General features: G+C 37.6%; 1 protein-coding gene across 4 annotated transcripts in view; it reads right to left on the reverse strand.

The window, feature by feature from the left end:
* The window catches only part of ASXL2 (ASXL transcriptional regulator 2), a 116,510-nt gene that overhangs the window by 63,168 nt on the left and 38,673 nt on the right, over positions 1-14,669 (reverse strand). For 3 of the 4 annotated variants that reach the window (XM_060411952.1, XM_060411955.1, XM_027966580.2), the window contains exon 2: positions 10,808-10,890. The exons of the other annotated variant lie outside the window; for it this stretch is intronic. In XM_060411952.1, coding sequence (XP_060267935.1) covers positions 10,808-10,890 — 83 coding nt within the window. The remainder of the gene's footprint in view (positions 1-10,807; positions 10,891-14,669) is intronic. 4 annotated transcript variants of the gene reach the window in all.

Consider the following 14,669-nt stretch of genomic DNA (forward strand, 5'->3'; position numbering starts at 1 on the left):
CTCTAAAATGTAGACTACAATGGTATGTGAACTATATGTCAATTTTAAAAAAGTAACTACTTAAAACACTGAAAATTAAGATAGCAGGCACGCTGGGAAGTCAAAACCTAATTCACATAAGATCATACAGTATAGAATTTACCATTACTGGAGGTGATGGAATTCCAGTTGAGCTATTCCAAATCCTGAAAGATGATGCTGTGAAAGTGCTGCACTCAACATGCCAGCAAATTTGGAAAACTCAGCAGTCACCGCAGGACTGGAAACAGTCAGTTTTCATTCCAATCCCAAAGAAAGCTCAAACTACTGCACAATTGCACTCATCTCACATGCTAGTAATGCTCAAAATTCTCCAAGCCAGGCTTCAGTAATACGTGAACTGTGAACTTCCAGATGTTCAAGCTGGTTTCAGAAAAGGCAGAGGAACCAGAGATCAAATTGCCAACATCCGCTGGATCATCGAAAAAGCAAGAGAGTTCCAGGAAAACATCTATGTCTGCTTTATTGACTATGTCAAAGCCTTTGACTGTATGGATCACAATAAACTGTGGAAAATTCTGAGAGAGATGGGAATACTAGACCACCTGTCCTGCCTCTTGAGAAATCTGTATGCAGGTCAGGAAGCAACAGTTAGAACTGGACATGGAACAACAGACTGGTTCCAAATAGGAAAAGGAGTACGTCAAGGCTGTATATTGTCACCCTGCTTATTTAACTTCTATGCAGAGTACATCATGAGAAATGCTGGGCTGGAAGAGGCACAAGCTGGAATCACGATTGCCAGGAGAAATATCAATAACCTCAGATATGCAGATGACACCACCCTTATGGCAGAAAGTGAAGAGGAGCTAAAAGCCTCTTGATGAAAGTGAAAGAGGAGAGTGAAAAAGTTGGCTTAAAGCTCAACATTGAGAAAACGAAGATCATGGCATCCGGTCCCATCACTTCACGGGAAATAGATGGGGAAACAGTGGAAACAGTGTCAGACTTTATTTTTCTGGGCTCCAAAATCACTGCAGATGGAGACTGCAGCCATGAAATTAAAAGACACTTACTCCTTGGAAAGAAAGTTATGACCAACCTAGATAGCATATTCAAAAGCAGAGACATTCCTTTGCTGACTAAGGTCTATCTAGTCAAGGCTATGGTTTTTCCAGTGGTCATGTATGGATGTGAGAGGTGGACTGTGAAGAAGGCTGAGCGCTGAAGAATTGATGCTTTTGAACTGTGGTGTTGGAGAAGACTCTTGAGAGTCCCTTGGACTGCAAAGAGATCCAACCAGTCCATTCTGAAGGAGATCAGCCCTGGAATTTCTTTGGAAGGAATGATGCTAAAGCTGAAACTCCAGTACCCTGGCCACCTCATGTGAAGAGTTGACTCATTGGAAAAGACTGTGATGCTGGGAGGGATTGGGGGCAGGAGGAGAAGGGGACGACAGAGGATGAGATGGCTGGATGGCATCACTGATTCGATGGACGTGAATCTGAGTGAACTCTGGGAGTTGGTGTTGGACAGGGAGGCCTGGCGTGCTGTGATTCATGGGGTCGCAAAGAGTCGGACACGACTGAGCGACTGAACTGAATTGAACAGAAGGTTGGCCTTGCCCTTGGCTTAAGAAACAATCACTAGGCCCTATCAGGGCCAGCCACATAGAAACACTGCAATCTGGAGTAGGGGCTTTGATACATACCAACAACGTGATTTAAGGCGGGGGCTTGGGTCACATGGTATCGGCTGACCACTAGAGGGGCTGGACAGTGAAAACTGAATAATGCCTACATGATGGACCCCCAATAAATAAAAACTCTGGACACCAAGGCTCAAGTGAACTTCCCTGGTTGACAATACTCTGCTTAGTGTCACACACTGATGTTATCCTAAGTCATAGGGAGAGGATGACTGAAAGCTCTGCGCTGGGTACTGCACCTTGACTCCGTGTGTCTCTTCCCTTGACAAATCTTAATCTGTATCCTTTCAAAACCAAGTGCTTAACAATTTTCTTTGTTACACAAGTACTTTCAGCAAATTACCAAGCCTTGAGAGTGGTCTCAGAAATCTGTGAGGACTTCCCTGGTGGTCCACTGGTTAAGAATCCGCCTGCCAATGTAGTGGACACAGGTTCAATCCTTGTTCCGGGAAGATTCCACATTCTGCAGAGCAACTAAGCCCATGCACCACAATACTGAGCCCACATGCTGAGAACCCATGCTCCACAACGAGAGAAGGTACCAATGAGAAGCCTGTGCACCGCAACTAGAGAGTAGCCCCCATTCACCGTAACGAGAGAAAGCTTACATGCAGCAACAAAGACTCAGTGCAGCCAAAAATAAAATAAAGTCTTTAAAAAAAAATAAAGGAAATCTGTGAACTATGCAGTTGGTCTAATAAGTGAGGGTAGTCATGTGGACTATACTCAAACTTCAGCTGGGTAAACTCTCAGAGAGTGAGTTTTCTGGGGTTTATTTCTCACCACTTTGACTAAAAAGCATGACCTAGCTGAGGAGATGTCCTACTGTAGAGGATAAGTAAAATTGTAAGAATGGGTTGTATGGTATGGAATTCCTAAGAGAAAAGAACCAGAGAAGGGTCTCCCCTAACTCCCTCACAAGGCCTGGGCTCATCTCTGAGGTGCACATAGGACATTCCCCATCAACACAGCAAAGGCTTTTTAGAACTGAATCCCTGCTCACACCTCAGACTAACAAGGAACAGATCCAAAACAGCAAAGCAAAGGCTTTAAAATATGAAGTGATTATCAAACTAACACAGAAGACAGAACATGTGGTCTGTGACTAGTTGGGCTATTTACTGTAAAAAAAAAAAAAAGAAATCAGTATTCTACAGAAGCTTTTAGAAGAAAAACAGAACCTAAAACAATATATTATTCAAAATATCCAGAATACTACCTTAAATTTCTCAATAATCTAAGGTTCAGGAAAATGTGATAGATTCTCAAGGAAAAAACAATCAACAGTTGCTAATTCTGAGATTACCCAGATGCTGGACTTAACAGTCAGAAACTTTAAAGCATTATTACTATATCCCTGCGGCAAAGATAACTTGAAATTAATGGGAAGACAGAAGTTTTCAGCAAAGAAACAAAAACTATTAAAAAAAAAAACAGAAACACAAATTTTGGAATTAAAGGATATAATATCAGAAATTTGTAAAATTTCACTGGATGGGCTCAGTGGCTGAATGCAGAACAAAGTGTCAGAACATGTGCCAAAGGAGCAACAGAAATCATCCCATCTGGAATACAGACAGAAAAAGGCTGAGGAAAAACGAGCAGACTCATGACACTGGAAAAGACAAAGAATGTAGTGAAGAAAAAATATTTGAAGAATGGCTGAAAATCTGCCAAATTTGGCAAAATATATAAAGCTATAGATTCAAGAAGCTCAGGGAATGCTAAAGAGATTTAAACACAAAGAAATCCACACCTAGATATGTTTTTAAAAAAATCAAACTGCTGTAAACTAAGCAAAAAGAAATGATCTTGAAAGCAACCAGAGAAAACAGTTTATCAGGATTACTTACAGGAGGGCAATAATTGAAACAAGCATGTGTTTCTCACCAAAAACCATGGAGGTAAGAAGGCAGTAGAGCAACATTTTTAAAGTACTGAAATACAAGAGCTATCAATACCAAATTCTGTATCCAACAAAAAAATTCTTCGAAATGAAAGCCTCCCCTGCTCTACCCCTCCCAAAGGACATTCTCAAAGGAAGGAAAACTAAGAATTCACCAGAAAAGCAGTTCTTAAAGAAATACTGAAAGGGAAGTGTTTCAGGCTGAAGGGAGATGATACTGGAGGGGAATGTGGAACTTAAGGGAAGAATGAAGAGCAAATGAAATGGTGAACATCTGGGTAGAAACAGTCTTTCAGCTCTTTATGGCCAGAAAGCAAATAATAACATTGGTGGGGAAGTCCATGTGTGAGATGTAACACATATGACAACTATAACAGATAGAGGGTGGATAAAGGGACCTAAATGGTTGTAAGGCTTCTATATTTTATTAAAGACAGTAAAATATTAATCCTAAGAATTCTGTGAAAGGTTGGGTATATATTATAATCACTAGAGCAACCACTATAAACATACAAGAAGAATAACACCAGGGATAAACAGGGTAATTACAGAATGATAATAGGGTCAACTAAGAGAATTTAATGCCCTTAATGAATATGCACCTAACAGTAAATATTCAAAATACTTGAAGCAAAAACCTAAATAACCAAAAAGAGAAATAAAGACACAACCATACTTGGAAACTTCAACACCTTTCTTTCAATAATCAATAAAACAAATAGACAGGAAAACCAGTAATGGTACAGAAGATGTGAACAACCCTGTTAACCAAAATGACCTTACATTTACCTAACACTCTACCCCCAAACCAGGAGAAAGCAAACACACAGGCTTTTCAAGCATGTATGGAACATTTAAAATCCCAACAGAGACCATATCCTCATCATAGTCATAAAATGATTTTTTTAAGTGGAAAAACAATGACAATAACAATAGAGAAAAAGCAAAGAAACAAAACTCTGGTCGCTTAAAAAAAAAAAAATTAACAAATCTCAAGCAAGACTGACAAAGATAAAAGAGAAAATAAAAATCACCAATAACAGGAACAAAACAGGAAACTCCCCTCGAGGTTTGATCCCTGGTCGAGAACTAAGATCCTGCATGCCAAATCTTCTTTAAAAGAGAAAAATATTGAGAGAGGGAAGATATGTTGAACTGAAAAGGAAAAAGCCACCAGCTTTGTGGAGGTAATATCTCAGTTGACTTTGAAAGATTTCAAGATTCTTTTGTAAGAGATGAGGATAAATGATGGCTTAATGTCTTGAGTACAGAGAAGAAATTTCAGATCCTAAACAGGCAACAGCACTGTACCAGTTTAGCTGGGGCACAGATGGAAAGAAATCAACTAAACAAAAGTGGTACATGGGACCAGTCAATGACCTGTTATTCAGGAAAAATTACTGATGCTTTCTGTGCCAGTTATCGACTTATTGAGTTTTAGCTCCAAATCCAACCTTCTTTGCCCTTCTCTGTGATAATGAAGTTGGATTCTAGAAACATTTCTCCTTTGCCAGCTGGCTCAATGTTACCTTTTGTCAGTAGAGTGCTGGGAGGACACTGCAAAAAGAAAAAATGGGGTCTTTCCTTTCTGGTTTTAGTGTACTCTAGCCTGCTTCTTCTTGAGCTTGCAGCACCCAACAGTAACAGGGACACTCCATAGTGGCTCACCCTTCAGCAATGCTCAGCAGAAAGCCTAAGGGTACCTCCCTGGAAAATTCTGCTGGTGGCTCAGCTGGCTCCCCAGCTGAACACCCAGCAGGAGGCTTTCCAGCAAGTTCTTTTAGTACTCAGAAGGTGGCCTCTGAGGCGCCACCTCAGGCTATGGCACCAGAGAACTCTGTCATCCACTGAACCAGAGCCCCACCTTCTCCACGGAGAGCTGAATCTGGGAATAGGAAAGTTATTCTTTCCTAGGGCACACTGCCTTAGTCCTACACTTGCTTCCCAAGTCTGTAATTACTGTATTCTTCTATGTTATCTTTACCTTTTAATAGTTAATTCTTGGTTACCAGTTAATATCAATCAGTTAATTAACAGTTAACTTCCTAACTTCCCTGTTAAACCATGTATTGGTAGCTTCTGTCTGCTGACTGGACCCTGAGAACTACAGAACTATAACTCAAAGATAGGGATCTTTCACACACCTAATTTTAAAAGATTTGAAAAAAAAAAGAATGCCCCAAGGCCCAGAAACAGCTCCGAGAAGCTGCGTGAGTATATTCAGGAGGCTGGAGTTTGAATTACCTCTGGGGTTTGTATGCATGCCTGATGGGATACTTTGCAATCACAGGAAGTACTGACTCCAGTGAGGAGAAAAGAGGAATAGAGGGGAGGGGAGCACTGAGTTAGCCTTCCTGTAAACTGGAAAATCTACATCATCAGACAAAAAGGAAACATGTTAAGTGTTTGAAAGACTATTTTAAATACTGATGGCTAAGGACAGACATTTGCTACACAAGTTACACTGATTCAAGATAAAATAAAACCCTGAATAATTTCTCTTAGAAACTGAAGTAGTCAAATGGTATCATGTCTCTCAAATGGATACATGTCTCTCCAAATCCTTGATTTCATCTGTAGTGTCTTGAGAGGAAAACAAAAATAGTTATCCTTTCAATATTTAGAGTCACATAAATGTATAGCATGATCTAGAACCCATCAGCTAAAGTGAGAATGGGGGTTTTTCAACCAAGTCAACCCAATAAATAAAATCTTTACTCAGTGAACAATACTAACTTTAAAAAGGAAACGATATAGGTAAAAATAAATGATTAAAAGCTTACAGAATTTTTTGTAAAGGTTCTGACAGAACTTCAACTTTGGAACAAGCAATTCTGTGTCAAAGAGCTCAAGACTAGGGAACTATTGCCCAGTTACCATTCCTATGTAAGTTAAGAGAAAAAACAATTAGGCTGCATTTTAGGCATGAAAAATTTAACAAGGGTGAGAAGTCACAACAAATTTTTAAAAACCCTTTAAAATTTTCTGAAATAACTATTTATTGGCAAATAGTACAGGAACTTTTTTTTTAAACATGATCAAATACCCCAGGGCATCTATCTAAATTACCAATAACTGTTACAACCTGAAAGTTCCAAATTCTTCTTTTTAAAAAAACTTTTTATCTTTCCTTCTTCCCAAAGGTTATTCTAACTCTTTTCACATCTTCTTATCTGTTCTCAACAGAACTAAGCTACTTTTAGAATACTCCAAAATGTTCTTTTCACCTGAAACAACAAAATCCATATCTTCTTTCTTCCCTGGGACTTTCTTGGGAAACTCTATCTTTAAATGGGATTCACTTAGGAATTAAAAACAAACAAACAAAATGGAATGCATGAAATCATAAGTTATTGTGAGGGGGAAATTCACGGACCTTCTTTTTCTGTTTTCTAAAATGCTGGTATGCTTTGTAGTTATAAGGAGCATTTAATTCAAATGTTATAATATTCTAAAATACTGTACATGTTTCTAATTAATTCATTCAAAATTCCATACTTTGGGTAAATGATTTTCAATCTTACCACCTAACTTCTCAAAGGGACTACAATCTTTCTCAACCATGAGCCAATCACTTCATTTTTAATACTTCTTTTTGTTGACTGGTTATGGTAAAATATAAACATAATATACAAGTTACCACTTCAACCATTTTAAGTGTACTATTCAATGGCATTAAGCGGATTTGCAATGTTGTGCAACCATTACCACTATCCATTTCTAGAACTTTTCATCATCCTAGAGAGAAACTCTGTACCAATTAAACAGTAAGTCCCTATTCTCCCTACTCTCAGCCGCTGATAACCTCTATGCCATCTCCTGTCTCTATGAGTTTGCCTATTCTAGGTATCTCATGTATGTGGAACTGTATAATATTTGCCTTTTTCTGTCTGCTTATTTCACTCAACATGTGTTTAGATATCTATCTATATATATACATTCTTTCATATTCTTTTTTAAAAATTTTTGTTGTATTATAGTTGATTTACAATGTTGTGTTACTTTCCATGTAGAGTTCAGTGAATCAATTATACATATACTCACTTAGTGTGTTTTTAAGGTTCATCTATGTAGCATATATCAGAATCTCACTCCTTAAGGTTGAACAATATTCCACAGACTGTATATACCACACTTTAGTTATCCATTCATCTGCTGACAGATACTGGAGCAGCATCCATTTTAATATATTTTAAAATGAAACAATATAGTAGGAAATAACCAAAATTAAGCAAGATTCTTCAAAATGGGGGGAAGAAAGAAAATGGAAAAAGTGGCAATGCTTGTATTAAGGATTAAGGAATGAAAGTAAAACTTTAAAAGGGAGCACAGCTTCAATAAGCAAAGTATCTATTTCATCTCATAACCTACCTAAAAGGTCTAAAGATTGTTAAGACTACCTACCATTAAATGCCAGCAAGAAGGTAAGCTATAACTACATGTGAATATGACCTTCCAATCACTGATACTTCATATACTCATTAACAAGTAGGTTAGCAATGTCTATTACGTGCCAAGCCTGGGGGGGGGAATGGGGGAGGGGAAGGAGAATGCCAAGTGGATGGAGATAATGTCCTGCCTTCATGGAGCTACTAGCTTAATGTAAGCTATAGAGAAGATACATGATTTTAAGACCAAAACAATATGCAATTTCAAATCTTAAGTCCTATGAAAAAAGAACACAGAAACTAAAAATGGAAAATGTGATCTATTAATAGATCAGGAAGTCAAAGATCTCTGAAAAAGACACACTCAAGTTGACACCTGAAAAAAATAAGAGTTAACTGAGTACAGGGGTCAGCATGCACAAAGGCTAGGTGGGAATGCCCATCCCTACAAAACGGGAAACTAAGAAAAGTGACCCCTCTCCAAAGTTACGGGAATGGACAAAATTGCACTTGAGCTGGAGAGAAGATAATAAGCAAAAGAACTGAGAAGAAAAGTTTACAGAGGGAGAAAGAAAATTAGGAATGTCTGTGGATACTTCAACTAAGGAAACATTTCAAGAAGGAAGTATTAATAGCAGTCATCTGTGTTAAATAATGCTGAATGGTAAGACAGGCAAAACTAAGTTCCGTAATCCACTCTGAAGGAGATCAGCCCTGGGATTTCTTTCGAAGGAATGATGCTAAAGCTGAAACTCTAGTACTCTGGCCACCTCATGCGAAGAGTTGACTCATTGGAAAAGACTCTGATGCTGGGGGGGATTGGGGGCAGGAGGAGAAGGGGACGACAGAGGATGAGATGGCTGGATGGCATCACTGACTCCATGGACCTGAGTCTGAGTGAACTCCGGGAGTTGGTAATGGACAGGGAGGCCTGGCGTGCTGTGATTCATGGGGTCGCAGAGTTGGACATGACTGAGCGACTGAACTGAACTGAACACAATGGAAGTCACTGGTGACTTTAAAAGTACTGCTTTGTGGTCACATAACTGTATTACCACAATAGCTTAATCAAGAACAGCTATTTGTAAGTTGTCACTAAGTGAAGCCAGAAGCTATTTTTGATGACTCCACCATCTTGCTACATTTTTTTAAGTTCTTCCTTTTTTCCCCCCTTCTGTTCTTATTTAGTATTCTTTCTCATTCACTGTTCCTGCCTACTCTCTAGAAATAATGACAAGTTTACAGCCACAGAGCCTTACTATGTTAGAGATGGATGATCCTGCAATTGTCATTTAGACCTAGGGCACTGTTAAGAGTTTGATCTCTTTATACCAGGTTTCCTGGTCTATTTCCTCAGCGTGTATCAAAAGTCTAATTTTATGAAAAGAATTGATATCTCTTGCTTATTCCTATTCTAGAAAATTCTATAGTGTCATAAAAAAGATATTAAATGCCTTAGCAGAATTTGTTCCTCAAAGTAACTAAAATCACTATCATTTTCTCCTGTAGCCTATACAAATATCTAGGATTAGAGTATTATGCTTTAATCTTAATCTAGTAAGTCTAGTCAAACTTAAATAAAACTTTTGAATAATGTCACTGATAAATTAAGAGTAATTAATCTTTTAATAATTCACAAGAAATATGTTTAAAGACTCATTCTTCACACATTTTAATGGTTTAATTTACAAATGTTCACATATTTTTCAGGGACACATTAATTATTCAGAGATAAACTTTTACTTCACATTTAATATTAACAGAGCAAAGCTAATTTGTCCCCAACCTACTGACATTTGGCCACATATCAAAGTTTTTAACTGTATTACTAAAATAGAGTCAACTTTAAAAATCTGGAATTTCATGTTAAAGAAAATAAGAATTAAAAAATCTCGAATGTGCAATGGCTATTCATCAAAAAATATAGAATCCATCTACAAATATTCCAATATAGCTCACTATTTCTCAACAGCAACGCCACTGACATCTGAGCTGAACAATTCTTCCCTGTGAAGGGCTGTCCAGCACAGTGCATGAAAGACACTTAGCACCCTCGTTCTGTTCCTGTTATCACCATAGTGCTCCCTCCTGTCTAGTCATGGTGATAACCAAAAATAGCCCCCCAAAACTCTGAACACTTCACCTATGGCCGTTACACAAATTTCACCCCTGACTGAGAACAACCAGTAGCACAGCAACCTCTTCTCGTAATGAAAATGTCTCTAATGTAGACACCCAGATTTCTGCCTTAACATATAAAGTATATTGAACATAACTTTAACATTTCTTGATGACAAAGGGTCTTGACTATGAACAGTGACTATTATGTCCTGTTGTAATATAATAAAGCTCTTAGAAATTAAAGTGTGTTTTATCTTTGGTCCTATAATAATTGACCCTGGCTGTTTTATTTGAACATAAGACTATTACTTAAAACACATACTGCTTTACATATTTTTTCCACAATTCTTTTTGGCCAAGGTTATTTTTTCCTAGACTATATCTACTACATCTACCATTCTCTGAACTGTTTAGAGTATTTTTTATTTGCTAATGACCAAGCTTATTACATGAAAAGATGTAGATGAAAATGGCTCCAGGCTTCCTAAGAATTAAAGTGCATGGGTGTGGTGCTAGCTGTCTTATAACAAATTTTTTCTTACTTTTGGTTTTTTACCCGTGCTATGACTGAAAACTCCAAAGATCTGAATTCAATAAATTATAAATTAATAAAGCAATTATTACTAAATAATCTTTGAAGACTGCTATATACTACAAAATATTCTGAGTATTATAATTATTACAAATAACACTTAAATAACTCACCTGATTTCTTTTAGTCCTTCTCTCTGGATAACTTGAAGAATTTCTTTATGACTCATGGGTGTATTGGGATATTTTTCTAAGACCTGAGAAACAAGTATATAGTAACAAATTACTTACTTAAATTCTTATAATTACACATGTAAACTATATTTCTTATTCTTACTATAGCTATGTATTAATTTCATCCAGCACATACAAATCCAGAGAATTTTCATCCCTTAAATTTTGGGATAATAAATGAAAAATTAATGGGACATTCTTTAAATAGGACATTCTTTTCTTCAGTCACAAATCCTGAAGCAGAAATGAGTCAAAAAAGATTACTAATTATTATGAATTCATAATATGAAATTATGCTTACTCTCTGCCTCCAACCCCACATAACATAACTACCTATAGACTTACTGGAAACAGCTCAAAGAGTATCCACCTTTACATTTCCAAACAAAGTCTAGTACATTTTGGATGCTCAGTAATTTCTTAACCAAAATAAATGAACAATATAATGAAATTAAACAGTATCTGCGTTCTGGTAAAGAGGATATAAGCAAAGTTTATCCTGTCTCTCCTCTTGAATATGACTAAAAACCTGGACAGAGTACATGGAGCAGCTAGTTATCTGAGGACTCTGAAAATGGAAGCAGATGGTTTTGAGGAGGAAACCAAAACCAGAAGTACTACTAACTCAGCAATGAGTTTCCTGGTTTTATTTCCCCTAGGATCACTCAGTCCAAACTAAAGCAGCCCCAATTCAGAACTGCACAGTAAGTGCAGACAGAAATGGCTTCAAAAGAAGTCTTTCCTTTTTCTGTCTGAAAAGCAGTCAAGGGGGCCCCAAAAGGTGAGGAAGATCCTCTTGGTTTTTTCCCTTTCTCTCAGACCCCACTCCCAAGCAATTCAAAGGCAGCAACTGTGGCAGTGATGATACCAGCAGTGACTGGACAGGGACCTAAAACTTCAAGAAAGCAGATTCCTTCCAATCCTATGAATGTGCTGGGAATTCCTAAGGTTTATATCCTTTTTCTACCATCCTGTTGCTTGGCATCAAAGGCAGATGCAGCTGTGGAAGTGTGTAGCAAAATGCTGAAATGAAAACATGAGTTATTTAGCCATAGGACTAGGAAGAAAGTTCTCTAGGAGCCGGAAAGTATCAGGAAACTTGTAAAGAGAAAGAAGCTCAAAAAGTGACACCAAGAAGTTCGACAAACACTCCTAGGGTCACCCAAGAACTAAGCATATGTGGACACGACCCTAAACACATCAGGTTCCCAAAGTTAGCACTCAGTGGTGCATATGCAGGACAGACAGAAACAAAAGTTTTAAAAACTAGACACTAGAATTTTAGTGCACAGAGGTTAGGCCGAAACTTGGGTCCTGAACCGAAAAGGCCAAATGCCTGCTTAAAAAGCACCCCCAATCCCTCAAAATAAAGTACCAACAACATTCTCCATAGGACTCAAATGAGTCAGTATCAAAGTTTTACTGCAACAGAAATGTCACAAAAGGAAAAAAATGTCTTAATATACAAACCCAAATCACTTGACATATGAAGACAGTAACTCAACAAAGGAAAAGACAACCTACAGACAATAAACTTGAGATGACACAAATGCTGGAATTTTCAGGTAAAGATTTTAAGGCAGCTATTATAACCATGCTGCAAGAAGTAAGAGAAAAAAAAAAAAAGAAGCGAGAAGACTATTCTTGGGGGGAAAAAAACAGAAGTATTAGCAAAGAAGTAAGGTTGATTATTGGAGGAGGCAATGGCACCCCACTCCAGTACTCTTGCCTGGAAAATCCTATGAACGAAGGAGCCTGGTAGGCTGCAGTCCATGGGGTCGCTAAGAGTCGGATATGACTGAGCGACTTCCCTTTCACTTTTCACTTTCATGCATTGGAGAAGGAAATGGCAACCCACTCCAGTGTTCTTGCCTGGAGAATCCCAGAGACGGGGGAGCCTGGTGGGCCGCCGTCTATGGGGTCACACAGAGTTGGACACAATTCAAGTGAGAAAATTTTTAAAAAAAGGTGGATTATACTATTGTGTGTGTACCTGTGTGGTGTATAAAACAAAATTAAAATTAAAAACTAAAAAATACAACCCAAAGTAAAATCCAAAATTCTCTGGAGGGGCTCAACTGCAGAATGGAGGTAACAGAAGAAGAGAATCAGTGAACTTGAAGACTGAGCAACAGAAAATATTCCATTTGACAGAAAAGTTATAGGGGGAGAAAACAAAAAAACAGATGAACAGAGTCAATGGGCATGTCACCAGAGTCCCAAAATGAGAAAATAAAGAGGAGCATGCACAAAACATAAACAACAGCCGCAAAAGCTTAGCAAATTTGGTGAAAGATACACACGTACAATTTCAGGAGAACCAATGAATCTCAAACAACATAAATTCAAGGAAATCTATACACAGATATATCACAACCAAATTACTGAAAACCAAAGAAAATTTTAAAATCTTGAAAGCAGCCAAGGAAAAACACTATTTCACTTAGAAGAACAACAATTCAAGTGACTCATGTGGGTTTCTCATCAGAAACCATGAAAGGCAGAAACAGTGAAGCACATTTTTGAGTGCTGAAAGACAAGGACCATAATTTAAAAATTCCTGTCCAGCAAAAATATCCTCTAAGAATGAAGAGTTTAAGATACTCTTAAAGGAAAATGAAGAATATTTTCCACTAACAGACTTGCTTTAAACTGCTTTCTTATAAGTCAATTTTGTACTCCTCCTCTTCTTTTTATACAAATTTTAGGCAGAAACTCTCTTTACCTGAATCATTTTCCATTCTTAACCTGGAACCCTTGGCAATTAGTGGATGAAAGTGAAAGCTAAAATTGAAACAATCTACATTATACTATCAAAGGAGCTATCAATTAGCACAGCAATTGTATCACAAACAATAGATATGACTTACGTAACAGATATCACTTGAAGTCAGGTATCTCAGATCAGCCACTAAGGTATCAAGACGTGATATCAGCAACTATCATTTATAAAGAAGACACAAACAAGTGCTAATCATTCTCTCAGTTAAATGTCTCAGCAATCTTAAAAGGGAAGCATCATTACTCCCATTTAAGAAGTGGGATAACTAACCCTCAGGATAGTTATCTAGATAACAAATCGTAAATTTGCTAATAGCTAAGCAAATTTCCAAACATAACGCAGCAAGGTTAAGTGGGAGTCATAATTCAAACTCAGGTCTGTCTTGCAGCCTACAGCGTACTGTGTCCTGTGTCTGCATCTCTTTCCTCATTTACTTAACCGTAAAATCCAACAAATAAACTTGTTTACATCTTCCATGACCTCTCTGCTACATCAGATGTTATTAACCTTTCCCTCTTAAGATACTGCTCTCTCCAGACTCTTTTTTTCTAAAATGTTTCTCCATAGTCTTTCTGTTGTGCAGTTGCTAGGCCATGTCTGACTTGAGATTCTATGGACCATGTAGCCTGCCAGGCTTCTCTGTCCAAGACATTTCCCAGGCAAGAATACTGGAGTGGTTGCCATTTCCTTCTCCAGTCTTTTTCTGTGACCACCCCCTAAATATTTCACAAGTATCATTTTAGAGCTTTTCTTTTTCACTCCAACTTTCCCTGAATAAAATCATCCATTCCCAAGACTTCATCAATCACTCCCATTTTGATAAATGAAAAGCAGCAGCACAGTCTGTTTATAACTGCTTTTAAACAATCAACCTGTATGTTTCATCTCAAAATTAACATGCCCTAAATTTAACTTACTACCTTTATCCAACTTAACATCTATAACAGAAAACTGGACCTGTATTTACTATCTATATATTAAAATCATATAAAATTACTAAAAATGGAGAAAAATACATCA

This window comes from Ovis aries, chromosome 3 (assembly GCF_016772045.2).
Source record: "Ovis aries strain OAR_USU_Benz2616 breed Rambouillet chromosome 3, ARS-UI_Ramb_v3.0, whole genome shotgun sequence".
NCBI classification, from domain to species: Eukaryota; Metazoa; Chordata; class Mammalia; order Artiodactyla; family Bovidae; genus Ovis; species Ovis aries.